Consider the following 27663-nt stretch of genomic DNA (forward strand, 5'->3'; position numbering starts at 1 on the left):
CCGAGCAGCAGTCGAGAGGAGCCGAGCGCATCCGCGAAGCACACAAAATGGCGACTTCAGAGTTCCCGTTAGCCGGCAAATCTAAATCTCTTCGGTCAAAATGTCCGGTCAAAATAATTTCCCTTTAGCGCAATACCGCTTCAGTTACGCCACTTATGTGACAGACAAGAAGAGTATGTGACAAACAAGAATAGTCAATTATAATTGACTATTCTCCTTAATGTGGAGAAAGAGATGTCCTGTATGGGTTGATTGTGCGTTGATCTGTTGGTAATGCCTCGGGGTTCCGGTGGGCATGTAAACAGATGCATAATGCTGCGCTATACTTTGTGGCCTCACCCGGTTGCATAGCTACGCTTATTGTTTAGGTGTCTTTTAATAAGCAGGTAGTCATATCATTAGCTAGAACTAGCTGGATCTGATCGATATGGACATAAACGCGAGTGAAGTCTAATCTGACGGGAGAGAGAGAGATCAGCTGCTGCTGACGAGTCGAAACGCAGCTCTGCATAATCACATGCAGCGGTGAGCGGACAAAACACACACTTCAGGTTAGAATATCACACGTAGCTATTTTAATTACCTCTCAAACTACCGTAACTAGTTATAGATATGTTTAGTTTTACTGTCGGGTCACTCATTACTGGATCCGCAAGCTGCATGATACTGGCATAATAGATTGCCCGATCGGGCAACCAGCAGGTGAGGCTTCATTGCCCGAGCTAAATACTAGATGGCCCCGGGCCATCGGGCAGTCCTTAATGTCGAGCCCTGGCTAAATAAAAAACCAAGGACTCCAGATTAGAACTATAGTGCTATATCTAAGTAGCGCTGACCTTTCTTGATGAGCTCTGCCTTCCTGTCTGTCTTCTCTCTCCAGGGGATGTTGATGGAGGGGAAGAAGGATCTCTTCTCCTTCGGCTCCTCCTCCTCTCGGACCTGGCTCTGGCTGCTGCGGTGAAGCTGAGCCACCGCTGAATGTTCCTCGCTCCTGAGGGTCTGCTCCTGGCTGGACGACTCTGCGGCCCCTGTCCTCTGAATCACAGCGTCAACAACATGGACCTCCTTAGGCAGCGGCGACGGGGGAGGGGTGGGGACGGCTCCACTTGGTTTGGGTGACGTGGTTGGTCTTCTGTAGATGGGTGGCTTGGAAAGCACCTTCTCACCTTCGCTGTGTGTGCTAGAGCTGGAAGACTTTCCAGGTTTCGCCCGAGGCACAGCGGGGGAGGAAGATGCGTGTGAGTACCTGCCCGCCGCGCCTTCTTTCTGCGGAGATGATGGGCTAATGGATTTGTCAGAAAAGACAGAGGAGGTATCAGAGTCTGTCTCCATGGGGGTGAGCGGGGAGGGGACGCCGTCAAAGCTGTCCCCAGCACTGTAGCGCTTCTTCCTTTTCTCAGTGGACTGTTCGCTGTGAAAGCGGAGGGAGAAGTTGGTCCTCCTCAGCTTTATGCCGAAAGGCGAAGGATTGTCGTCGCCTTCCTGGCCTCCCTCCTCTCCCTCCTCTCCACTTTCAGACGCCCCCGTCTCACTTCGACCCCTGCTCTTCAACTCTGCCGCCTCAGGTTTAGCTCCAGGGCTAGGAACCAGGAAAGAGGGGAGGTCTTTGGCAAACATACACTCCTCTGACCCTCTTTCTACGATTCGGACGGTTTTACTCGTCCTGTTCTGAGGTTTGCTGCTTGGGGCCGGGGAGGCTGCGATGGGGCTTTCAGGCGAAGAACCCTCCTCTCCTGCTTCCTTTTCCTCGGCACCAAACACCTCAGAGTTCCTGTTGGAATCTCCAAACTTCTTCTTCGCAGGAGTGATGGAGAACTTGGCGCTGGCGGACATGGTCTTCCTGAGGTTGGTGTGGGAGAACGCAGGCGTGTCTTCGCTGCCGGGCTGAGGCTGGTTCTTGCTCTGTTCTTGCTGTTCGTCGTATTTCCCCTCCTCCACCCCCTTGAATATCTTTGATCTGATGCTCGCCCATTCTGCCAGGACAGACTGGTCTGTAGAGAGCGAGGACTCGTTGAGGGACTTGGTTTTGCCAGACTTGCGGTCCGGCGAGGTCTTGCTCTTGGTCGGCGGTGTTCCCTGGGCCTTCCTGTCCTCTCCCAAACCCAGCAGAGACTTGCAGGCGCTGTCTTTGATCTGGTCCATATTGACGGCCGTCCCACAGAGCTGGGCGCCCGTCACCAGGATGGCGGTGTGGGGGACGAATGGAGACGTTGGCAGGTTGGGGGACTCTGGTCCTTCAGAGGAGGACGCGCTCTCTCTTCGCTCGGCTGCAGCAGCGCTCTGGTAGCTGGACGCCGGCGTTACAGGCGTCAGGTTGACCTTCTGGAACAAAATCTGTTTATCTCCAGAGGAAACTTTAAAAGAGAAAGGCCTCTGTCTCTCCTCCATCTCCCTCCAGCGCACCTCCTCAGCCTTCCTCTGCTCCTCCTCCTCCTTCCTCATCCTCTCTGTTTCCAACCTTTTCTTTTCTTCAATCTCATGCAACCTCAGCTTCTTCACTTCCTCCTTTTTCTTCCTCTGCTCTTCCTCCTCTCTTAGCTTCCTCTTCTTCTCAGCTTCGAGCTCCTGCTGCTGCCTCCTCGCTTCTTCCTCTTCCTCTTTCCTCCTCTGCTCCTCCATTCGTCTCCTCTCCTCCTCCCGCACCCTCCTTTCCTCCTCCTCCCTTCGAATCCGCTCTTCCTCCTCTCGTCGCCTCTTTTCATCTTCCTCTCGAATTCTTCTCTCCTCTTCAATCCTCCTCCTCTCCGTCTCTTCTCTAAGCTTTCTCTCTTTCTCCTCCTGCTGTTTACGACACCTCTCCTCCTCTAGTTGACGCAGCCTCAGCTCCTCTGCTGCTCTCTTCCTCCTCTCCTCCTCCTCCTGTCTGAGTCTCTGCTCCTCCAGGTCCCTCCTCCTCCTCGTCTCCTGTCTCTCCTCCTCATGTAGTCTCTGTTTCTTGAAGCTTCCTAGGGACTCAACTGATGCTCTGCGTTGGGCGTCTGTGGAGAAACCTGCTGCTTCGAAATCCTCTTGCAACACACCAGGAATATCAACTTCCTGGAGGTCCTGGGAATGTGGAAAAAAGCATTAGCTCCTATTTTGTTAATCCCAAAAAAGGGTGTGAAATGTCAGAGAATAAACCCAAAACATGCTTATCTGAGACGACTTGTGGGTAGACTCACCTGTGTAAACCGTCGGTGTTTGCGGGAAATCCTCTGGTTTTTGGGTTTGACTGACAGCTTATGCCTGGCAGCAGTGTTGTCCAGGCGAGGAACAGACTGTGGAACAGAGTCCAGATTGATGGACTCAATGGTACCAGTGGGCGGAAGAACTCGTTTGGACCTGGGTGACTTCACTGGGGTGCTGTGAGGTCCGACTTGATGAGCCCCCTGGACCTGCTTTTGTCACAAAAACAACTTTTGTTAAAAACTCAAATGCATTAAATCTTTGTGCAAATACCTTAAAAGAGTACTCCGCCGATAATGCATTGCACTCATAATATGAAACAGTCAGACTTGGACTGCAAAACAAAGGATCAATTAAGATTCAAGACATTTGAAGATCATTAAAGGTGGGGTAGGTAATTTTGGAGAAACCAGCTCGAGTGCGCTAGAATTTGAAAATACACAACCGGAAAAAATCTGCCACTTCCTTACAGAGCCCCTCCTCCAACACACACAAACGCGCACATGACCAATGAGGGCACGAGATAATTTTGTGCACAGATGGAAGGCTGACAGGCAGGTAGGCCATCCAGTTACTTTAGCCGGGCCGGCTCAGATGATTGGTTGTGCTTTTTACAGTACTACGGCTTACATTTTTTTATGGATTTTTTGTCAAAGCACTTCAGATATTCATTGCTATCGGGATGTTAAGAGCATTCCATGGAACATAACAAAAAGTGTATCTCGAGCCGGTTTCTCAAACTTACCTACCACACCTTTAATTATTGTCTTCTTTTTCCTCATCAACACATTGTGCACACATTACCCAAAAAGCAACTGTGACCAATGATATGTAAAGATTTGCGTGTATTATGCTAGCGGCTAACATAGCCTAAAGCAAATAAGGAACTGGCTAGGTGGGGAAGTACTCGAGGAATACTAATTTCAAAATTGTACATTTGCAAGAAGAAACTCATAAATTCTCTGAAGTCACAAATGAAAGAAAGGATCAACCTCTTCACACTACAGATGCTGTGTGTTTGCAGTGTTGGGAAAGTTCACTTTCTACATGAACTAGTTCAGTTCACAGTTCACACATTTTAAAATGAACTAGTTCAGTTCATAGTTCATAATTCAAAATGTTGAACTAAAGTTCATGGTTTCAAAAATGAACTAATTTATAGTTCATAGTTATTTTTTCAATACGTTGCTGCGAGCTATTATTTGTCTCCTGTACGATGTTAATGGGCCATTTCAATGTTTACAATATCCTCAGAGGGCCGTACAAGTTATTGACCTCTGCTTAAAAAAACTAAAATCACAGCCCATTAATTTCATTCTGTGCAAAGAAAAAGCAACCTCTTAATCCAGATATCTCACCATGACTCGCGTATGCATGCCGTGCAGGGTGTGGCGTGCAAATGTATTTAGTTTCCTATCCATGTGAACATGATTTAAGTGGGGGGGACCTAACCTCCTCTAGGCGGGTCCGGGGGGCATGCTCCCCAGGCAAGATTTGTTGCACTTTGAGAGCAATATTAGGAGATCTATGGACACATCTCTCAACACCCAAACACAACTGAAAGCAGATTTTCTTTTAATTTATGGATATTTGACAAATCACTCCCCTTTCAAACTGTATTCTTCTTTATTAATAACTGTCATATAGTATTTTATACCTGTTTACTTTATTCTCTTGTTTTTTTTATAACTATAATGATCATATAAAGATGTGCCTTTACCTCACTGGTTGAAGAAAAAGCTTCTTATATTCGTTAGCATAGCTAGCTAACCAGATGCTAATGATAACAACACAGTTATTGACTGTCTGATCAGTATGACAGATGAGCAGATCACCACTGGGCTTTCAACTAAAGACACAGACACGCAGAAACTGCGGCATGTGTATGGACTTATCGGTACTGCAATTTCTGAAGTGCTGGAGTGGCGTTCTGGTGCTCTCCGTCAGAACTGCACCCCTGTCAGTCGAGACATATACCACGTGATGACACGTTAGGCTCGTGTTGTGTTCAAGGACCCTGACCGTGGCCAGGAAAAACAGGCACTAGCTTGTTTAATTTGTTTGCGGTCTAGATTTCTTTCATTTTTTTATTTTTTGCGTGTGTTTATAAATTACCTCGAGGGCCGTACCAAATTGTCTCGCGGGCCGTATACGGACGGAGGCCGGAGGTTCCCCACCCCTGCCGTAGAGTCTCACTCTGAGCGAGTGCTGCTGCAGCTGCTCTCGGCTTCGTCCATACCATAGACTGTATATATAAATGGACGTAGGGTCCGTGACGTCACCCATAGGATTCTGCAGAGTTGCCGTGAAGCCCTTAGTAGGCGGAGTCGGCCACTAACGGCTCAACAGTGACGTCAGAGTTCAACTCCCGCCTTCTCCAGCCTGCTCCAAATAAGGGCAAAGAGGCGGAGCCGAGGCGGGACCTGCTGCCACCGAGCTGGAAGTTCCAGAGCTAGCTGAAGCTACCAAGCTAAGCTAACATGCTCCCCATCTGCACGCTGCCGTCGCATTTTACGTTTCTAAGGTAAGCGGCCTTGAAACTATGCAGCAAAACTATAAATAATAATCTAAGTTATTGAGTTTTTAGCATAATACTTCAGAATCTTAAAACCCCTTAACGTGTGTATGCAATTGTGCTAAATTCAACACTGGAATCAAGCATATATTAATGTTTGCATGACATTAGTTATTTATATTTTGATATCACTTAACTATACATTTAAGTCAAGCTAAGGTACATGTGATGTTAGCTAGTTAGTGCTCTTACCTGTGAGGCCTCCTCCAAACAGCATAATAACCAGACTGTATTATTCAAACTAAGTACCAGTTCTAGATCCTTGACTTTAGACAAACAATTCAAAAGACAAAATGTATTTAAAGACCAATCTTTATTTGAATGTGCCTCTTAACCTGATATATTAGTTATACAGTAATAGTATTGACAATCTAAAAAAACTGAGCAACTCAACAGTCAACTTTATGTTTCTTATTGTCTAAAGCATTTATTATTTTCATTTTCCCCCTCTCATATTCAGTGTGGACGGATTGAGACAGCGTGGTGTCCAGAGGGCTGCAGAGACTTCAGGGAGAAACCTCTGTGATGGATGTCCTGTCTGTTGGTTTGGAGAGGACTGAGGGTCTTTCCTCAGCGAGGAGGACCAGGGCTGATGAAGGAGCCCATGCTGGGCATAGCTGATACCAACTGCACAGGCCTAGTCTGTCACTTTATTTGACTAAATGTGTTTACTTATACATTTAATAGGTTTACACCTTCTGTCCATATGTGCTTTTTATTTAAAACATTTGATTAACTTTTGGTTCACGTTTCAATAAATTGTATTTGTATTTGCATTCCTTTTGTCCATTATTCTTACTGAAAATGTTAGATTACACATTCACATCTGACTGAAGATTGGCCCCATTTATTTGTGACGTTGCAAACTCTGCGGTACAAGGCACAAGTGATGTGAAGCTCATAAAGTGAGGCAAATAGAAATAATCAGCTGATGGAGTGTAGATGTGGAAATAGCTGCATTCGATCAGCTGACTGTTTTTACAATAAAAGTAGTTTCTTAGTGAATGTCCTGTACTGGTCTTAAAATCTCATAACATCAGCTTTTAATGTTGCTCTTGGATGTTCTTCTTGACCCTCAGAGAAGGAGAACATGTTGTGTCTTTCAGGCATGTCCTTTCCTAACAAAAATGACAGGAAACATAAAACATATTATTGCAGAACAAGTGTGTTATTTATGAAAGCGGTGTGTTTGTGTGTTTAGGGGCTGTAGATATAATTATTTTGTAATTGTAATGGTTTTTTTTTTTTTTACAGTGAGCTACAAAGACAATCAGATTATGAATGAACAGTATGAAGTTCATCAACATTGAAATATATGTTATTATCAAAATAATATTTAACTGTTATTAAAACGTAGTGCAACTGTAGAAGCTTGCTCTGTTGTCTCACTGAAAGAATAACTTTTACCACGTTTTTTACAGACAATATTGAGAGATAAATAGTAGCAGTTCTCACTGTGTTAAATATCTTTGCCTTCAATACATTAAATTAGAAATCTAACAAAGTCATATTGCTAAATATCTAAATGTAACTTTTTGCATGGAATAAACCCTCAACTTAACTGATGTGTAGGTGATCTAGTATTTAGTATTGTTTAATGGAATGTATATCAGTATATTAAAGTCAATACTTCATTCATTTAAACCAATATCTTTCTTGATTCTTTGTACAGTATGAAAAAAGAGTCTTTGTACCTGAGCTGAAGTTCTCTGCTGTGAGGAGTCCAGTTCTGTCTCTCACTCTCTGGTCCAGCCTGTCTGCATCACCTGGACACTTTAAACAAACAGATATATATATATATGTAAAGTACCATGTGTACAAACAATATAACTTATTCTCTTCTGTTGAACATGTTGGATTGTGTATTGTCCGAGTCAGGGTCCTTTTTATTTTACTGTAACTTTGGAAGTTGTGTTACCAATGCTTACTGTTTATTTGATACCCATTTGGTAATGCAATTAATAAAAACAATAAGGTTTGGGTTCGTTCTTCAGATGACTGTGACGTTAACGTGTAAGCTCGATAATGAACTCCAGCTCAATCAACCATATTGTAATATCTAAGTAATCATCTTGAAATATGACATTAATAATTGTAATATACACACATCTTATTGTGAGGTTGATTTCACATACACTACTTCGACATTAGCTTGTCTACATACTTGAGCATAGCCAATTTAAATTAACCTTAGATGCATACAGTTCTACCTACATAATAAAATATCTAAGTTACAAGGATGTAACCTTATTTTATCAACCTCAAACAGAAGCCGTTTGTTCAACAGTATTATCCCACTTAACGCTTAACACTTGTCTATTTCGTTTTAACCTTTATATATACAGTCTATGATTTTAACTTGGAGGCTATGATTAGCATCGTTAGCACCGATGTAGCTACCACTAGCTTACATGCTAACTCAAGCCTTACCATTCATTACGTAGCTGATTAAAATCATTAACACATAAATAAAGCACTCGAATTTTACTTACCGCATTCATGCACCGTTTGTTTTAACCGCAGAGCGAGTCACAATACTCCGATATATAAGCATGAAGAACAAACAACCACGGCCGGCTACAAGTTGTGTTTCCTGGATGAGCTGAGCAGGCAGAGTCCCAGTAGCTTCACGGAGCAGCTAGCAGAGAGGCAAGAAGCTAACAGCGGCAGGCACTTGACAGAGCCGTCACTCAATGTGACCACGCCCTAATTTATGCCCAAACTTTAAGACCTAATATAAATAAAAGGGTCGTGTTAGAAAACAATTCACTCACAGATCCATAATCATGAAGGTGGAATCTAACTATATCGATAATAAAAATGTATGGAGCCAGGGACAGAAACATGTTTTTTTCTGCTGTAAAGTTGGGCATTTTAACATGGGGTCTATGGAAATTGCTCCTTTCTGCAGCCATCGCCTATCGGCCAATATATGAACTGCAGTGTGTGGCACTTCCGTATTGGCTTCCCGGCTGTTCCCCAGAGTTTGCCGCTTGGTCCATACTAATTCATTCATTCATTCATTCAATGCTCGCCGGTTCCGCGGTTCCACATTGTTTGTTGTGAGGAGTCTGATATATTTAGTATATTTATAGATTAGTGCGACAGCCAGGGGTGACAGGCGCGTACGCGTCACAGGCAGCTTGCTGTTGCCAGATTGGGTGGTTTTCTGCATTATTTTGAAGCCTGTTTACGGTGTGTTCTAATTGGGTTTTCGGCTGAAAGGCATATGAAATCTGGCACACTTTTGAACGCCGTTATAATACAGTGCTGAGAATGAACGCACTTTTGAACGCCGTTATACAGCGCTGAGAATGAACGCGTTCTCAATTACGTTCATCTAGCGGAAATACAGTACGTTCAGTTCACGTTCGCCCAAAATATGAACGCGTTCATGAACGATCGTTCATTGAACGCGTTCAGGTACATCACTGTGTGTTTGTATGCACTGGATGGCCTTACCAAATTGTACTTTGCAACTGGATTAGCAATAAGGAAGTACTCGTGTTTTTATTTCATTAATTCCTTTAACCGCAGAAAATATGAAAGGCTTTTCCCTGAATGTTATCTCCCTCCCCGCAGCTTCTTTTTTTATCTACAATACGCCATCAAATAAATGACAACAGTTAATAACACCTAATTTAGCACAGCTCCCCCTGCAGCCACAAAAGGTTTTATTCAACTTTACCCACACATGCAGTAGTACTCCACGTGACCTGTGACTGTGGTGTATTAAATCTATGGAGCTCCTTTAAAAACTGAACCAAATCGTTATCAGAATGCATAAGTTAATAAGTTATTACCTTGGGCTCTGTGATTGCTGGCTCGGCTTCTACCTGGGCCAGAACCTTCAGAGGACTCCGAGGGACCTCTTCCTCATCCGAACTTCCCTCATCTCCCTCGCTTTTCCTTAAAGAAGGAGGTCTCTGGCCAAACTTTATACCTTGTGCTATCTGCTTCTGTTTGACCAACAGAAAAAGGAAACATGTTATGGTTGTAGACTGAAAAATAACTCTTCAGCAATTGAGTGCACACCAGCACAAGGCCCACCTGCAGATTCCTGACTTTATCCGAGACGTTTTCCTGGGACATGCTGTGATCAAGACCGGCCTCAGCCGCCGGCTCCTCTGGAATAAAGATGCTGTCGTGTGAGAGGGCTCGTGATCCGATGGGATTCAAATCCCTGTGGAAGAATAAGAATGTCTTCAGGGTGTCATTACTGCCAACAACTTGCAGAATGGGTTTATAACACTTTCCCTTTACTGGAAGTGAAAGAAAATGATATGATGTAACTTCCTGTGTGGGCTCTAATAAAACCTGTGATTGCAGTTTTTATGACAAAAGGACAAGCTTTGTTTCGTTATGTATCACATAAGAATAGAATCACAAAATGAAACTTCATCTCTGTAATTACCTCAGATTTTGACTGGACTCCTCATCGTCAGATACAACTCCATTGCGCACTTCCCCGGTAGAAAAACTGGCCTTTAGCTCTGCTCCATCAAAGCCCCCTTTGGCCTCCCTCTTCTTCTTTCTCCCAAAGAGTCGTTTGAAGGGCTGGAATTTGCCCTGTCGTCTTCTCTCTGCGGGTAAAAGAGAATATATGACAACCACGGCTACATGCAATCAGATCATCAATCTTTATATCCTCAGATAAGGAGCAGGCCGGTGCCTATGGGCGTGTTTTTGTATGCGTGTGTGTGGATAATGAAATGCAATTGATTTTATTTGAAGAAAATAAATCAAAATAGCAGATGGAATGAGAAGAAAACCTTGGCTCGTACTTACTAGTGTTCAAACAGAAGTGGGAAAGATAAACAACACGCAGAAAAAGGGAGCACCCACACAGCAGTAGCAGCTTGAGAGAAATAGGGAACAAATCCCTGATTCACTGACTGAAAACAGCCAAATCCATGATTGGTCCTGAGAGAAAGGAAAGCAGTGAAAACCCGACATCCAAGCTGTCTGCATGGCCCCAAGGAGTTGACGTTAAATGTGTGGCTTTATCATACTTTAACTGCATCGCCTCAATAGATAACGCCTCTCCAAGAGATACAAGTGTATTATCTAATGCAAAACTAAAGGGTGTTAACCCCCATTATAACTTAATAACACATATCACTGCTAATCGCTCCGGTGCAATGTGCTACCAAAAAAAAACGTGTCCTGACCTATGCAATAAAGCAAAGCAGCCGGCAATAAAGTCCTGTAAGTGCTGGTTGATGAGGAAGTCGTGATCAAAAGTAATGGAACTTTTGGACTTTTGAATGATATTTCTATATCCTCATGCTCTTTCAAGTCAGAAAGTTGTAAACTCTTACACATAAGCTAAACTTTCCCTTGCTTGAAGGGAAAACATTGCTCTAATCACTCCATGGGATTCCAAAGAAGAGATTTGTTGACATGATGTCATTCGAAAAAATGTAAACAGATATCTTCTGGTTAAATTAAATATAATAAAGGGTGTTTGTGTGTTTTGTTTTTGTCTCCGTGTACTCGTGGAGGTCCCTTGCATGAAATAAGAGGGTGAGGTTACAGAGCTACTCTACACCACTGTGCAGACAGGCGTTCTCAGGCCTCTGTGGGTATCCCTTTCAGAGCTATAAGTAGCAACTGGTGTGGGATTTCACTTTGCATGCTGCTCACTGTACCAGAGGCATCATGGGAAATGATATAGTAAACTAATTTCCCCATGTCTCAACTCTTTATATTTTTGCGTGGGAGAGTTTTAAGTGCTTGGGTATGTATTTGTGTACTGACAAACATAGGACTTTAAGGACAGAGTGGGAAGTGTTTGTTAGGATTCTTTTGTTGTACGCCTTTATGAAAAGCAGTTTAATTAAAAATAACAGTTTTTGTCTTCTAGGAGTGTCACTCAAATAATCAACAGAAATGACATTACATGTTACTTGTTAGACGCTTTTATTCAAAGCGATTTACATACTCAATACTGTGGACAATCACCACAGGAGCAATTTGGGGTCTGGCCCATGGGACACAACGACGTGCTGACTGCAATGGGGTCTGAACCTGTGACCCCCTGATCCGAACACCTACGCAGAACCCACTGCGCCACACGCCACCAGAAATCAATTGTCTACCAGATATTCAATTATTTTACACAAAAAACCTGTATCTGTATAAAAGGCAACATTTCAGACTGGGACAAATACAGTTGTGTCAGATGTCTAAACTCATTTTGCAGCCACAGTCATATGTTTGGAGAAGAGTCTCTTACTACTTCATAAATATGATTATATATTTGTTGTTCAATCATACATGTGTAAACAAGTTGTGGTTCTACTGGGGTGTGCTGCTCCCAATACAGGAATAATACAGCATCTAAACCCAGTAAAACCATAACGTATTGTTTTTACAGTTGTTTTGTAAAGTTTAGAGGCTTGGTGTTCACTTTTAGAGATGCTGGTAGATTTAGCCATTTTTGGACAAAGCAATGGTATATGTTTTACTGTTTCGAGTCTAAGCCAACTGTTACGGTGTGTGAAGCAGGCTGGACCCAAATGCAGAATAAAGTGAAAATTCCTTTATTTCAAGGCGAGACAAAACAGAACACTCACCGACTAACTAGTCATGACACAAGACGAACCGACAAAGACGGACAGAAAAAACAGAACTTAAATACACACAAGAATAATCACACAAACAAGACACAGGTGAGGAGGGAGGAGAAAACACAGGGGCCACAGGTGAACACAATCGGGTAATCAGACACACCAGGGAAACTGACAGGGAACCACAGACTGATCTAAACAAGACAACACAACGCAGACAGAAAACCAAAAACAGATATAGACAAGACAAAACACCATAAAGACAGATCGTGACACCAACAGGCTGCTAATGGTGGCTGCATAATTAATGGTCTTAATTCACTCATTTAACTCTGGACAAAAAGACACATTAAGGTTTACTAAGGTTTCCTTCAATTTATATTTGTAGACATAAGGAATTTGGAAGTCAACAATTGATTTCATTACCAATTGATTCTTCTTTTGATTCATCAATAAGTCGTTTGTCCAAAACAATGACATGACATTTTGGGAAATACTGCAGTTCAGTTTTTGTATCACTCAGCAATCAATCAGTTCTGAGATATATTACAGCGTGATGACGAGGAGACCTCACTGTTTTAATATTGTATTTATATTTTTGTCCCTTTTTGTATTAATTTTCACCATGGGTAAATCATATTTAGGACCTTGATGTTTACATCAGATTGAAGATCTAATAAAGGTGGGTTAGCTTTAAATTGGTTTCCTTAGCTTTATGTTTAAAGAAGGACTTGAAATTAATCAGAAATCTTTGGGAAATTTCTCATGAATTTATATTTTTGTAGAAATAATTTCCTTTTTTCCCCCAAATCGGGAGTCTTTGCAGTTTTGAGAATATGTGAGGAGATATTCTGATGTGACCCAGATGGTCTGCTTCCCTGCAGAATGCTCTTCCAGCATCAGTGTCCATCCAGTGTTTCTACTCTGATCACAAGCCCATAATGCACTGCCGTGGGCATGCTCACACACTCATGCGTGAAACGAGAAAGGACAATTTTTTTCTGCCGCGTAGACAACTCAGCAGCAGCAGCACTCTACAGAGCAGCACCCAACCAACTGAGGTTAACTCTGACTTCCTGTGTGCTTGCGAGGCAGTGCGTTTTGACCCAGGTCCTCAGGAGAATATTTAACATCTGGCAACTTAAAGTGGAAAGACACATGTTTTTTTTTTTTTTAAATGCACACGACAATGCAACAGCACAATGTTCTGATATTAATGCAACAGGGAAATTCATCCCACAAGGAATGAATTTCCTTTAGTCTAACATTTTGGGAAATGCCCTTTTCTGGCTTTCTAGTTACATGAGAAGATAAATAACGCTTTAATATCTGTCAGTTCAATATGGAAAACAATGGCCAGCAGCCTGTTAGCATAAAACAAGCATCATAACACTCACTAAATGTAAGTGACATAAAAGTCTTTGTGTGTTTTTTCTTCTTTTTGCACAGACATCACCTAAAAAGAAGTATAGGTAAAGGAGATCAAAGAAGTTGTCAAGTGGACACAGCACACCACTCGCATGTAAAGGCTGAATCAAACCCATCACCACACCATGCAGATCTTAAAGAGACAATGGAACACATTGAACAGACAGTGACAGAGGTAATTTAATCCTCATGATGTGATCACTGAATCCACTTTGACACACTGTCTCTTTAAGATGTCGCTGAAAATAACTCGTTTTTTCCTGTTTACCTGGGCCTTTCGATTCGGTTACCTCTAAAAGCATCTCGTGCTTAGTTTCCGTGGCGTCCGTTACCATGGTCACAGCACACCTTGGCTGTGGTGAGAGAAGAAGGAGGTGAGCATGTGGATGATGTTATTGTCTGTACTGCAGGAGGGTTGAAGTGTGAGCGGAAAATTGAGGAGAGACATATGAGAGATCAGGAAAGTGACCCTGAATGTTTACATTGTGAGGGGGGGTCGCTGCAGTTGGACTTTGTTGTTTTTATTTGCTCTCCATTCCCTCTTAGCATCATTCAAGCTCATGCTAATTTGTTTAGCATATATACCACTAAATAAAGCCTCTGCTGTTTTAAAAGCAAAATAAGCCCCCTGAAGCCACTCTGTTGTGGCTAGTTGATGCAGAATAAGTCAACTCCACATATAAGATAATACAGCTCCAGAGAGTTCCGTAATTACCAATAAAAGAAGAAACTAATAGCACCGGCGTTGAACATGTTCCAATGATAAGAGATCCACGGAAGGAATAACCACACAAACCAGCTCTTATTTACATTGAACAAAAATATAAATGCAACACTTTTGTTTTTGCTCCCATTCTTCATGAGATGAACTCAAAGATCTAAAACATTTTCTATATACACAAAATAACCATTTCTCTCAAATATTGTTCACAAATCTGAAAAAATCTGTGATCGTGAACTCCTTTGCTGAGATAATCCATCCCACCTCACAGGTGTGGCATATCAAGATGCTGATTAGACAGCATGATTATTGCACAGGTGTGCCTTAGGCTGGCCACAATAAAAGGCCACTCTGAAACGTGCAGTTTTGCTTTATTGGGGGGGTCTGGGGGGGTCCAAAAACCAGTCAGTATCTGGTGTGAGGGGTAGGGTTAGGGTTAGGGTTAGGGTTAGGGTAATGTTGTGAATCGAGTGGCCCATGGTGGTGGTGGGGTTATGGTATGGGCAGGCTTATGTTATGGACGACGAACACAGGCCACTCGATTTCAGATTTGTGAAAAATATTTGAGAGAAATGGTTATTTTGTGTATATAGAAAATGTTTTAGATCTTTGAGTTCATCTCATGAAAAATGGGAGCAAAAACAAAAGTGTTGCTTTTATATTTTTGTTCAGTGTACTTTTTGTGGACTGCCACCAACCAGCACATACTGCCTCCTCACACACTTGTCTGCAGCATGTTGGCCGAGCCAGAGGTTTTCTGATGTGCAGCAGGAAATGTGTGTGAAACCACAAGGCCGGCAGCGTTAGAATCAAAAGAGAGCGTGAGACAGTACTGAGAGAGACTGTCTCCAGTTGGATCAGCATGCCGTGGGCTTCCTTCCTCACGGGGACAGAGCCGGACAGACTCTCTCAGAAATGTCTCGACCCAATAAAGGCTCTTTGTCCTGCCAGCGTAGAACAAGGAGCGAACAAGCATGTCTGGTAGTCGGGTGTTGGAACACAGACAGTATTTGTGAAAAGAGAGATATTGTGAATTCTTGTTTTGTTTATTTACTGAAATTGGCTGCAATTCCTGATGTTGAGCAAGTGTGATAAGAAGTCAGTGTGTGCCTTGTTATGTTGTGTACTGGAGTGTGTTTGCAGTCTGTTTGCTGCAGCGGACCGACTTGAGGGTCAGCTAGAGATGGGATGAGAAAAGCACGAAAAGCAGCCATGTGCTCTACAGAAGCAGAGAGATGCCTTTGACAAGGATACAGCTGCATCAGAGTATGGCGGCGGCATAACACGATGCTGCGCTCTGGAAACGACCCAACAGCTCAACATCATTTGGATGGTGACACATCTCTGCACCAGACAAATACCAATGTCCAAAGGCATGGCTTAGTGTTGTAGCGGTTAAGTGCCATAACCTCACAGCACAAGTAGCTTGCTGACAAAGCAGACGGACGGACTTGGCGGAGCCGTGTTTTACCTATTTCAGCTGCACAGCTCGAGACGGCTGCACACCACTGCAGTAAAACCTTAGGGAACATCGATCTGTTCTTTTGCACAAAGCTTGTTTTACCCAGAAGAGCCTTGATGCTGCCTCCGCTGTAGCTTTGGGAGAAAACGGTGAAATAAATACAGAACAGAGACAGTTTGGGTGTGTTAGATCTGTCAGTTGCACTCACGACGGGAAACATTAGCATGGCATGAGGGGGTGACGTGGGGAGGGGTTGGATGAGGAAGCACTTAAAATGTTCTATCAGAAATCTATACTGCACTATTGCGTCACTCTTTTAGGGTCTAGACTCATCAACATCAACTCTTTGTCCCAATCTCCACCTTTCTCTGAAGTTTGAGCAGCCTCGTGGTTACCATGGCAACATGTTAGCAATAGCAGGTGCCAGAGGAGAGAGAGGCAACACAGAATCACCCCTCCCACCAAATCCTCCTCTCTCCAAACACACTGAAATAGTTCACATGGTGTACACATGAATGTGTTTCTGCTGGTGTTTCAACTGCAGCTGCACTGAGCAGCACAAAGAACAACGGAGGAGTTTCCAAGTAAACCAAGTGTTGGAGCACGCCATGCAAAAGGGTTGGGCATTTACACATGTGGAAAATTAATATCAGGTGTGTGTGTGGTGATTAATCATAATCTCAGCCAGTCACTACTGCTGACAGTACTGACAGTAAAGCAAGTCAGGACATGCTGGTATTTGCCACAGGAGCCTGTTTAAGGATCAGGAGAGTTAGTCATAAAAGTAGCATCCTCTGGACACAGTCCAAAGCATCCACGGAATGTCTATCTCCAGGGAATATTTAAAATGCCTAAATAAAAAACAATTCAAACAGAGAAATATGTCCTCGGCTGAACTGTGATAATGCTACACAGCTCTGCAGTTAAATGATTTTAATGTGTAGATGTGTAACACAGCCCATACTGTATACACATTGCATTTCATTCAATTTTCTTTTTACTTTTTAATTGAAATGTTCCACATACCTGCTACATGTGAAACCAAAAATAACATATAAAAGCAGTCTGTCGGCTGCAATGTATGAGTTATTTTCTACAGCAGCTTGGTGTTGAACTCTAAAAGTCATCCATGTTATCATTGTTTATCACAGACTGCTCTACTGGCATTCTTGCTAGCATTTACTTTCTGTTGTGTTTTTTTAACTCTATTATATAATTGTTGCACATTTCCGTTATGATTTTGCACGTGCCGTTGGAATCTCCAAATTATCAACTGGGTGGTATTGAGATGACAACAAATTCGGTCTGTATCTATTTTATTCACATCAGAGGCCTATTTTAATACCAAAATACCGACATATTGTATAACTCAAATCCCTTCACCTTTGCGTGATTCAGATTGTAAAGGGAACAAAGATAGTAAACACATAAGCAAAGCACCAACAGCTAATGTTCATGCATGGCTGAAAACAAAGCCCCATGTGTGTCAGTGAACACGTTCAGCTCAGCATGTCAGACCCAGACCCAGCTTCAGTTAGAGCTGAGGAAAAGAGTATTACCAAGATGAGAGCTGTCAGCATGTTTCATCAGAACCACCTGTCGGATGGTCAAGTGGCTGCAGAACCGACTTAAAATAATGGGGCTATGCTCAACCATTTTTGTTACTTTCAGAAGCTGACATTCGCCAATATTGACCAGCTATTTGGAAGACAGAAAGTAAGCAGGGTTTCTCTCTCATGCTTTCTCTTTTTCTTTCTTAACACAACTTTCCATGTGAACAATTAAATGCAAAGCTATGAATGTGTTCTAGGTGGGGAGGTCTGAAAAAGTATGTATACCCCAACAACTTTGCATATCGCATTGACAAAATAAAATGTGGACCCGCTGATTGTTCTACAGAGAAAGTCAGGGCATCACCAACGTCAGTAGGATGCATCTTCCAGAAAACATGGAACTATTGCATTGTAATCCATCCTCTAGTTGTTGACATTTTTCAGTCTGCACCAAAGCAGTAGACCACTTCACTAACAAACATTGCCAATCCTTAAGCCATCCCACCAAATGTGGGTTAAAACCTGTTAATAGATACTAAACAACCAGCAGTACTAGCTTTGAGTGCAATACAGGACTGCACATGACCCAGCCCAACAGTGCTGCAATAAACACTACCTCCTTAAATTATATAACGTTTTATTTTTGTTCAAACGTTTTGCTGTGAGGTGTTCTTGGCATTTGTCCACAATGTGGAGAAACAATGGATTTCAGAGTGACACGCACCATGTATCACATGACCATGGTTATATTTTCCACATTAGCCAATTGTTAAGAGACAATACCTAAGCGTGCAAACAAACAAACAGGAACGGCTGTCGTCTCATACCTGAGCATCTCTAACACTGTAGCTTATACATTTTTGGTTGATGTCAACTATGAATATCACAAGTGCAGATATATATTTACACTTCACTGAATCACACAGTAAGACATGAGCTGCATATAAGGGTTATGCACACAGTCAAAAATACACAAAGAATCAATGGCAGCTGTATTTAAAGTCAACCTACAATCTACATCAGAGAGCTTTACCTAACATTTTTTGTAACTTTCTGTATAAGAGTGCCTTCTTACCGTTATGCAGGCGCTCTGTGTGCGAGGGTATCTATGAGTCGTTCCACCTGCCTGCTGTCACTGTGGATCTAGGGCATTACCTGGAGTCAGGTGTCAGATGCAGTGAAGGCAAAGTTGTGTGTGTGAGCAAGTGTGTGTGTGTGTGTGTGTGTGTGTGTGTGTGTGTGTGTGTGTGTGTGTGTGTGTGTGTGTGTGTGTGTGTGTGTGTGTGTGTGTGTGTGTGTGTGTGTGTGTGTGTGTGTGTGTGTGTGTGTGTGTGTGTGTGTGTGTGTGTGTGTGTGTGTGTGTGTGTGGGTGTGCAAGAAAGTGACAGGGAAAACATCCCTTAATATTCTCATATTGATTAAAATTTGATTGCAGTTCTAAAAGACGCATACTCTGGAGAAGTGGTGACGGTGTGGGTTCATGACACGTGTTGGAGTGAAGCACATGTACTGTCAGAGGGGAGGAGGTGTGTCAGCGAGGCAGAGTGAGCGCTGAGCGAGGAGAGATGGGCGTTCTCCTGTGTCTGTTAGTTAGTGCTGCTGTGCTGAGGAGGCACAAAGTGACACTTTGTTTCCCCCGCCAGATAGTCAGGAGAACAGACTGGCATTCAGCATTTCCTCTGGCTGATGCACAGAGGCTTTCATTGTGGGTTAACAGTAACCGCGTATGCACATGTGTGATTACACTAGTCTTTAACGGTGCACCACAGCTGCTTATTAATACAAGGGTCATAAATGTATGTCATTGTCTTACAGTGATTAGTATTTTACAGCATTCAACATTGAGTCAAAATAGCTTAGTTCCTTGACTGTGGCAGCCTTAATATCATCTTAATTGTTCTATTGGATGTGTGCATCAGCGTAGTGTTACTGTGTAATAAGGACAGCTCCCCCACTCCCTAGTTTTGTCAGATTCACACTGGAGCCTCAAAGGGATATGGTAATGATGGGGCTTCACTAACATGGAAGCTGCCTATATTACAGCAGCATCGCACTTCAAAGACAGACTGCATGCTCCTCTGACTGACTGTGTGCAGAAATAGAAACCCCCAGTATAAGCAGCATAAACAAACTCTCACTAAGATATTCACCTCCATATATTCACACATAGGATAAGCAGAGTCATAATGACTTCACTTCAAGAGCAAACACTTCCTGATATGTTCAATGACACTGTAGCAGCCACAGCACTAGCCCCATGGTAAACCATTTAGAAATAGAATATTAAGGTCATAATATGTTCACATATTTCATACCATAAATAGTTTTTAATTATTTCATGGTTAAATGTAGAGGGTTTTCATTTTGCAGTGACGTTAAATAGAAACATACACCACGTTCAAAGGCAATCATCACAGTATTGCTGGTTTGATCCAATTCCTTGTTATTTACGATAAACACTGGAATAATGTGGGTGACCTACGGTATGTGCCTTAAAGACATAATTTACATCTTGATATCAGCATCAATTGTAATGGAATACATACTGCATAGAGCATTATTAAGGGCAGAGATAACTGAAATTGTATATACAAATAATCTATATAGTATAAATGTGGGATACCTAAGAAATAGTGTTTAACAATAAGATCATTACACTTTAGATGTGAGCATTTAATCATTACATTTATTTATTTTAGCTTATAGTTGCTCCTATGTAAAACACAGTTTTAAATGATAATCACGCATTTTATTAGGCCAATGCATTATGATGCATGAGAACTTCATTTCAGTCCCATTTAATTTTGAATGTAAGTGTTTTATTTTTAACAAGCCGGGAGTTTCCATTCCTGTTGTCAAATATGTGGCTATTGAAAATCAATTGACATTTAAACACACAGAAAACAATGAATCAGGCAGTGTTTGCCTGCCTCGTGGTGATTAAATCAAATCCATAGTTGCAGCTTTATCTGAGGTCAAAGGGTGTTAAATGACTCAAGTAAAATAGATGCTGTATTGCATTGCGAAAGCACTTCACAGATGTTTCTGAAAAAGTGGACTCTATATATATGTCATCACCACCCCGTCTGGGTGGTGATGACATATTTACTTTGCAGCTCAGTGCATCTGAGAATCTAAACCTTCAGGATGAATATGAAGCTGGACATTGCAGTACTTTATAAAACACTCTCTTGAACCAGTGACGTAGTCTTTACTATGAGATCTCTTTCCTATTTCTCCTGCAAAATACAGACCCGGATGACAGCTCTGTGTTTTAATATGTCATGCATCAGCATATAAACACCAATAGAAAGATCACAGATTACAGCTAAAATACCACATTGTTGCCCGTAGGGCAGACAATCAAAAAATGAAACAGATCAATTGACTCAAACCAGCACCATAAATCCAACACCAGCAGCCTATGAATTCATTTCTGGCAAACTGCCATCTATTCCCCCTGCCTGTATGTCTCAGCACAAGAGTCCACTGATGATGACAGTAATGCAGCAATGATTTAAAAGCCTTCACATTGCCCGTGGAAATATAAAGCCATAATATCATTTTTCGCACATGCAGGCCCGCAGCATATATGGCCTGTGCATGGTTCTCCAGCTGACACAGATATCCTGTCATTTCTAAGGCTGTATTGTGTGTCATTTGGAGAAAGCCACGGTTCGCTGTTGTGGAACATCAACACTGACCTAAAGGCACGGATCAATACGTAACCGTTAATGGCAGATTAGTGTATGCATGCCGCAGGGATTACAGTATTAATTGCAGAATAAAAGACGCACTGAGAACAAAGAATCTGGCCTTTGCTTTATCATATTGACACATGAAATCCATACAGCCTTCAATTGATGTGCATTATTTACTAACGATCAATTACAATGTTGGCTTGTTGACATCGGCGTTTGCGCATTTCAAATCGGATGAAATTGAAAGTCCCAGCCCTTTACTGCGCGCACACATACACACATCTGTGAAGGATGGAGCAGAAGATGCGATCGGGTCAATGCGAGATGAGAGGTGCGATATGTGACAAGGTCATCAGCGTCGTGAAAATGGAAGACAATCAGCATAAAATACATACAATATGGAAGAAAATAGGGAAAAATCCCAGCACCTTTTTTTCCCAACGCGATGCCTCCTTGTGATCGGCGCTGAGGTAAAACTCCGGCAGCTCCGACCCTTTTGTGTTGCTGATGCTGCGGGTGCCCGACAGAGAGACGCACGCACAGTCAGTCCCGATGGAGAAGGGAGGGTGTGGCTGCGAGAGAAAAGCGAGGGTCGGCGGCAGACTCAGTGAGCTCCCGTCACGATGCGAGCACGCTACTCTAACGTACGCTCGTGCTTTTCGGAAGTAATTAAAGAAAGGAGGAGATGAATGAGAAAGATCCAACTATGTTGCAGATGAGGATATAGGCTATACTGTAAAACAAACAAAGAGGACATGAATTCACACCAACTGGCTGACAAATGGGTTGACCTGAGTATAGTGTTCTTAATAATTCATGGTTTTAAGGAAGAGATAGATTTTAAATTAATAATTACTGGAGAAGAATCTCCATTTAGGTCTTGTTGTCTTCATCCATTAGAGATATTAAAAGCTGCCACATTCGGTTAACCCAGGGGTTGGCAACCCGCGGCCCACGGGCCGCATGCGGCCGTTTAAGCCCTCTGCTCTGGCTCCCTTGAGTTTAGACAAAAATAAGAAGGAAATAAAATAAAAGTATTTGTAGGACTATTTATATTTTGTTACATGGTTGAACATGTTTCGTATCTTGTATTTTGAGGTGATACTGTGACACATAAATAAAAAACAAAACGGTTTTAATTAGGTCAACTAAAATATGCGTCACATGCTACGGTCCCGCACGAGCGCCTTTTCTTGGAGGCGAATAACCTGACCCAGAGCCATATCATAGAAGAGTTACGACAACGGAAGTCCAAAAACGGTTATCGTCACGTGGTTCATGTAGACGAGGATCGTTCCCCGGAAGTTCATGGCGGGCAATGTGAATGCATTGATAACAGGAGATAGACGATTTTTGGTAATTATTAGTGAATAAAGGTTTTGATTTGCAATATTTATACAACAAATCGATATGTGTATGTATTTACATCAATATGTTTTAAAAAATAAAATAGAATTTGCTAATATTAAGTGATAATATTAGGATTAGTGTGAACTAGTTTACATGTTACTAACAGTGCCTTGGTTAAAGAGCCTGTTGCTGTTTATTTATAGCTTTGAATTCTTTAAAACCAATATTATCTTAAACTTGTATGGTAGTCAGGAGCATCACTTTCTAATGTTTATTGATATATTTAGAGGGAGGGGATCTAAAGTAATGCTTTAAAATTCAGATTAGATTAATGTCTACCATTTTCTTAAATTCATGGTAGTTTCAGTAATCCCATGGTAATTGAGGACACAAGTTATCTAAATGACTAATGTCATCTTTATGGCTTTCAGAAAGGACAGGAGACCGACAGGTGACTATCAAAGGACTCGCAGCAGCAGCAGCATGATGATGATGTTAAATGTGTTGTTTTAGGAACATCCATTGCAAATACATGGAATTCAATAAACATTGAATAGCATATCATGCAGTTTGTCTGTGCCTTTTCCTCCGTGTTGTCCTGGTTTGCTGTGCTGCCTGGGGATGCTAAAATCGCTCCGAGAAAGGAGTACGAATGTACGGCTTCCCCACTGACACAGAGCGGAGGAAAAAATGGCTGGCTCAAGTCAGCAGGAGCAATTTCATGACCAACAGCAAAACAATATGTGATGTAATTATATACAAACACTGCATTTGCACTTTTTCACAAAAACGAAAACCACACCATTGGGAAAGCTTAATGTTTTGTTTAATACAAAAAAACAGGGAAAGGCTTGAAAAACACAGAGTTGAGACTCAGGGTGCAGGGTGAGGGTCTAAAATCAGTAGGTGAGGCTGGGGGAGCGGGAGGGGAAGAGGCTCTCCGTCCGCTGTCATAGCCCCCTGCGCCGCGCACGGAGAGCCTCTTTCCCTCCCGCACATTTTTTTCTTTATCACGATATCTCTGAAAAAGCATATCGTGAAGACCTAATATCGTCACGACGATATATATCGTCATATCGCCCACCCCTAGTTCTGCGTATTAATTTAACACATGGACCATAAAGACCCAATACATATAAAACAACATCTACGAACAGTCCTACTTGAAGCTGAACCGTAACAAATCTGTCAATGAACACAACAGAACACAGATGTAAAGCAGCAGGATGTAAACAGAGGAGAACAGTTTGTGTGTGTGTGTGTGTGTGTGTGTGTGTGTGTGTGTGTGTGTGTGTGTGTGTGTGTGTGTGTGTGTGTGTGTGTGTGTGTGTGTGTGTGTGTGTGTGTGTGTGTGTGTGTGTGTGTGTGTGTGAGATTGTTAAAGTGCAACTTTGTTGGTAGGATTAAACTGCCAAAAGCTTTTTCAGGCTCAACACCCTGGGCTTCAAGGGCTTCAAGTTCCCCTCATCCAGGCCCATCAACACTTTCTGGGTGAAGTCGAAAGTGTTGACCAAGTCTTTTGGGTAGCTCAGATGCAGGGCAAAGGTCAGTGCAAAAAGCAGGATGAATGCGGCAGCCAGTGTGGGAAGTTGGATAACTCCGTTACCCTCAATGACAACAGCGATGCTCTCTGGGCAGAAGTGTGGGGTGTCTGTTGACCTAGCACCGATCATGAGAAGTCCGACCGCGATGTCCTCTGTGTCTGGATCATCAGACTGCTCCACCTGATGACAAGAACAGATAAACGTTACCCAAATTGCCTCTCAGAAATGTGTTTTCTGAAAAATACATCAGTGACATATCACATCAAATAACCGTATGTTTTGTGCATAATGTGGGTTTAAGGAAACGCCTATTAGCATTGCACAACATAATGTTACAGCACCAGAAACGCCAGCCTCCAAAATAACCAATCAGTTGACATAAATGCTTTCAACAAAAAAACATTTATAACCTTCATAAGGGTAGGATTCATTTTATCACTGTATTAGACTGTTACTATTAGCTAGTTGTACCCAATAAACTGGCAACTGAATATGTATTTACAGTATAATCTCTCCCTACTACACATACAAAAAAATATGGGGAACACTAGAAATTATTTTGTATTGAACACTGATGCTGCAGGAAAGAAAGCCCTCTCATGATTGTGTATTTTATTAAATCACGTGAGCTCATTTTTTACACTGAAACCTAAAGAGCTTAATTTCAAATAAATCCTAAAGTAGAAATCATATTCAACACTTCTGAAGTGTTGAAGTAAAGGGAGATTATATTCAACATGTCCATTGTGTACCTTACAATAATTACAATTCTTATGGCAATATTCAAATCTTGGAACTAGAACCTGAACGGGATGTGAGCAACACAAGAGATAATGTTTGATTAACAACACCTCAGTGACAGAATCAAGCTTTGATGACACAAGGACAGTTCATACTTTTTCAAACTCAATCTATCATTTATTATCATTTTTTCACTATAAAAATTCAAATAATTGTCTCCCTGCGATAGAGCTCCTGAAACAATGTAACAAGATAAACTATATTTTTGGATGATCTGTCACATACATTGAATACAGTTATTATGCTGACTTACATGCCACAGCCTCAGAAACGTGGAGTCATCTTCATGCAGATATGCAGGCAGAGCACGTCGGACATGGACGTCACCTTGCTCCTTGAGTGTGAGAACATATCTTTGTTTTACTTTGGATGCTAAACAGTATAACCACACAACAATTGATATCACAAGAAAGCGTTCTTCCATGACTGCAGAGATTAACATTTTGACAAAGATAATCCACTCTAGTATGAGAATAAAACACCAAGAGGCATAACCGACTCACCTGGAGGTCATAGGAGGCAAATAGCTGATCCAGAACTTCAGTTTCCTTTCCTTGCTTGCCGTCTTCTTCCTGAACAGGCTCCTAAGATGGAGGACATGTCTATCCAACTCCGCATAGAAGTGGTTCTTCAGGTTGAGGTTTGTTATCCTGTGAAACTCTGCTAAAATATAAAATGACTATTTAATTCACAGTACAATGTATATGTGGACTAAAGGCAGCAGAGATAAACATAAACATAACATGCTAAATCTGAGTAAACATGTCAAAGTTATCAGTGACAAAGGCACACAAAATAATTATATAGTTGTAATAAATAAAATATTTTCACCTGTGACTCCATTTTCAAGGCAGGTCAGCGTTCCAGGATCTCTCCAACAGGTAGCTCATCATTGATGATCTCATTGCGCCGCAGGGCAAAGGTAGTCTGCATTAACTTTTAAATCAAGGGAATAATAATGTTAGTAACTCTGCCCTTGTATCAAAGACAGCAGCACAAAGGTTGCATTTCCAAGCCATTGGAAAACGTAACAATATTCACAGGCCAACACAAATATAATTTCAGTGTTGAGCACTAAATATTCATTCACATTTTAGTAACCATGTGGAATAAACATGGACGCGGGAAGGGGCTGCAGCGCCCCCAAACGCGGCGCACCTACAGTGTAACAGCCCCTACAAACGGCGGCACTTGCCGGCGGGCATGTCTGAAGATAGACCAACAGCCAATCACATGAAAGCTATGCTTTGCTCCCACAATGCAGTTCGGCTAAGCGTGACCTCACCCCATTCAAAGTGAATGGGCAGAAGCGTCAACGCACGCCGCTGTGTGTAGGGGCCGTAACATCACTCCATTCACTTTGAATGGAGTGACGTTACGCTATGCCAAACTGCATTGTGACAATCAAATCATATGCCAGTACAAGCTCTAGCCAATCAAACCGCGGGCTTGTGTGTCCTGGGCGGGATATTCATGTGAGTGGTTGTTGGTCGAGCTTCAGACAAGCCCGCCGCCGTGTGTGTAGGGGCCGTAAGCATGGCATGCCACAGTTGCGCAGCTGCGAGGCTTCACTCGCACCCCCCCAGCGCGTCACAGTTTCTCCATTGTGAGGCTTACCCGATTGAAGAAGCCATATATCTGCCAGTTGCTTCAGTTTCCTTAAGAGAAAAAACATTGAAGGTTAGCTGGGTTGCAAAGTTTTCACAAAATGATCTGAGAAACACTATTTTCGAACCTAAAATGGCGGCAGGCGGAGCGCTTTTCTTCTTTTTTGTTACAGCATGCATGTCTGTGCATGTTTTATTAACTTAGACTAGAGGCATAGCGGATTTACGTTCATTTTATCCACTAACGTTATACCATAACCGTGCGTTCTGCATGTTTGTAAAAAGCAAGCTAACTTGAAACACTAGACTATTAATCTGTTAAATCCGGCAGCCGTCGGTACCGAAGGGTTCTTGTTCACGAAACTGTCTCAGGGCTTCTTAACATTTAAAAACCAAGATAAGATATCAGATTAAAGCTGAAATTCCACATATAATAGAATTATTAAAATCATCACTGTGCGATCGTTACCTTTGCTGAGTTACATGTATTTGAAAACGCTGGGGGGTATAAATTACCTTGTAAAATGAATAGTCTAGTGTTTCAAGTTAGCTTGCTTTTACAAACATGCAGAACGCACGGTTATGGTACATTGTAGTGGATCAAATGAACGTAAGTCCTCTAAGTTAATAAAACATGCGGTAACAAAAATAAGAAAGAAAACGCGCCGCCTGCCGCCATTTTAGGTTCGACTTTTCCAGAAAACTATTGCAACACAAACGTTCCACTTTGAGATATAACTTAAAACAATATTAAAATACTGTCTTACACGTAAGTTAAATCGTTTTTCAAGTGAGGCAGATATTAAATGTAGGCTAGCTAACAAGAGCTCAAATCAAACTAACACACCATGCGACACAAAGTGCATTAGATGCAGAAATGAATAACACATCATTTAAATACTGTGCAAAGGCAAGACGTAACTCACCAGAGTAGTGCGGCCTAAAAAGGATGACGATTCCGGCAGTGAGAGCACGGTGGGAAAAGTATTCTTAAAAGTTTGAGCGATTTCAACAGAGGCAGGAGATAATGGGGCGGACTCTGGTGAAGGATCTACGTCTCGGCAAGTCGGGGGCGGAGCACATACGTGATGACGTCAGACCAGCGTCAGACAGATTCATTAAAAATGTTTGAGTACTATTACCAATATGTCCCAAAGTGGTTGAACACTGTACACAATAATAAA

General features: G+C 42.2%; 1 protein-coding gene and 1 long non-coding RNA gene across 3 annotated transcripts in view; both read right to left on the reverse strand.

Annotated features, from left to right (window-relative positions):
- Positions 1 to 21705, reverse strand: part of cracd (capping protein inhibiting regulator of actin dynamics) — a 30802-nt gene extending 9097 nt beyond the window's left edge. The window contains exons 1-6 of one of the 2 annotated variants that reach the window (XM_034081287.2): positions 21606 to 21705; positions 10155 to 10323; positions 9791 to 9923; positions 9544 to 9699; positions 3162 to 3377; positions 837 to 3045 (exon numbers count right to left, since the gene is read on the reverse strand). In XM_034081287.2, coding sequence (XP_033937178.1) covers positions 837 to 3045; positions 3162 to 3377; positions 9544 to 9699; positions 9791 to 9832 — 2623 coding nt within the window. In that variant the 5' untranslated portion in view covers positions 9833 to 9923; positions 10155 to 10323; positions 21606 to 21705. Of the gene's footprint in view, positions 1 to 836; positions 3046 to 3161; positions 3378 to 9543; positions 9700 to 9790; positions 9924 to 10154; positions 10324 to 21605 lie in introns of those variants that run through there. The other variant, XM_071202863.1, reaches the window with a different exon arrangement.
- A 3758-nt stretch (positions 21706 to 25463) lies between these two features.
- Positions 25464 to 26640, reverse strand: LOC117444982 (uncharacterized). The gene is made up of 3 exons (XR_004551914.2): positions 26490 to 26640; positions 25704 to 25808; positions 25464 to 25535 (listed from the first exon to the last, which is right to left on the reverse strand). It is a non-coding gene; the product is annotated as an uncharacterized lncRNA (long non-coding RNA).
- Positions 26641 to 27663: the final 1023 nt, after the last annotated feature.

Source organism: Pseudochaenichthys georgianus, chromosome 4 (assembly GCF_902827115.2).
Source record: "Pseudochaenichthys georgianus chromosome 4, fPseGeo1.2, whole genome shotgun sequence".
Lineage (NCBI taxonomy): Eukaryota > Metazoa > Chordata > Actinopteri > Perciformes > Channichthyidae > Pseudochaenichthys > Pseudochaenichthys georgianus.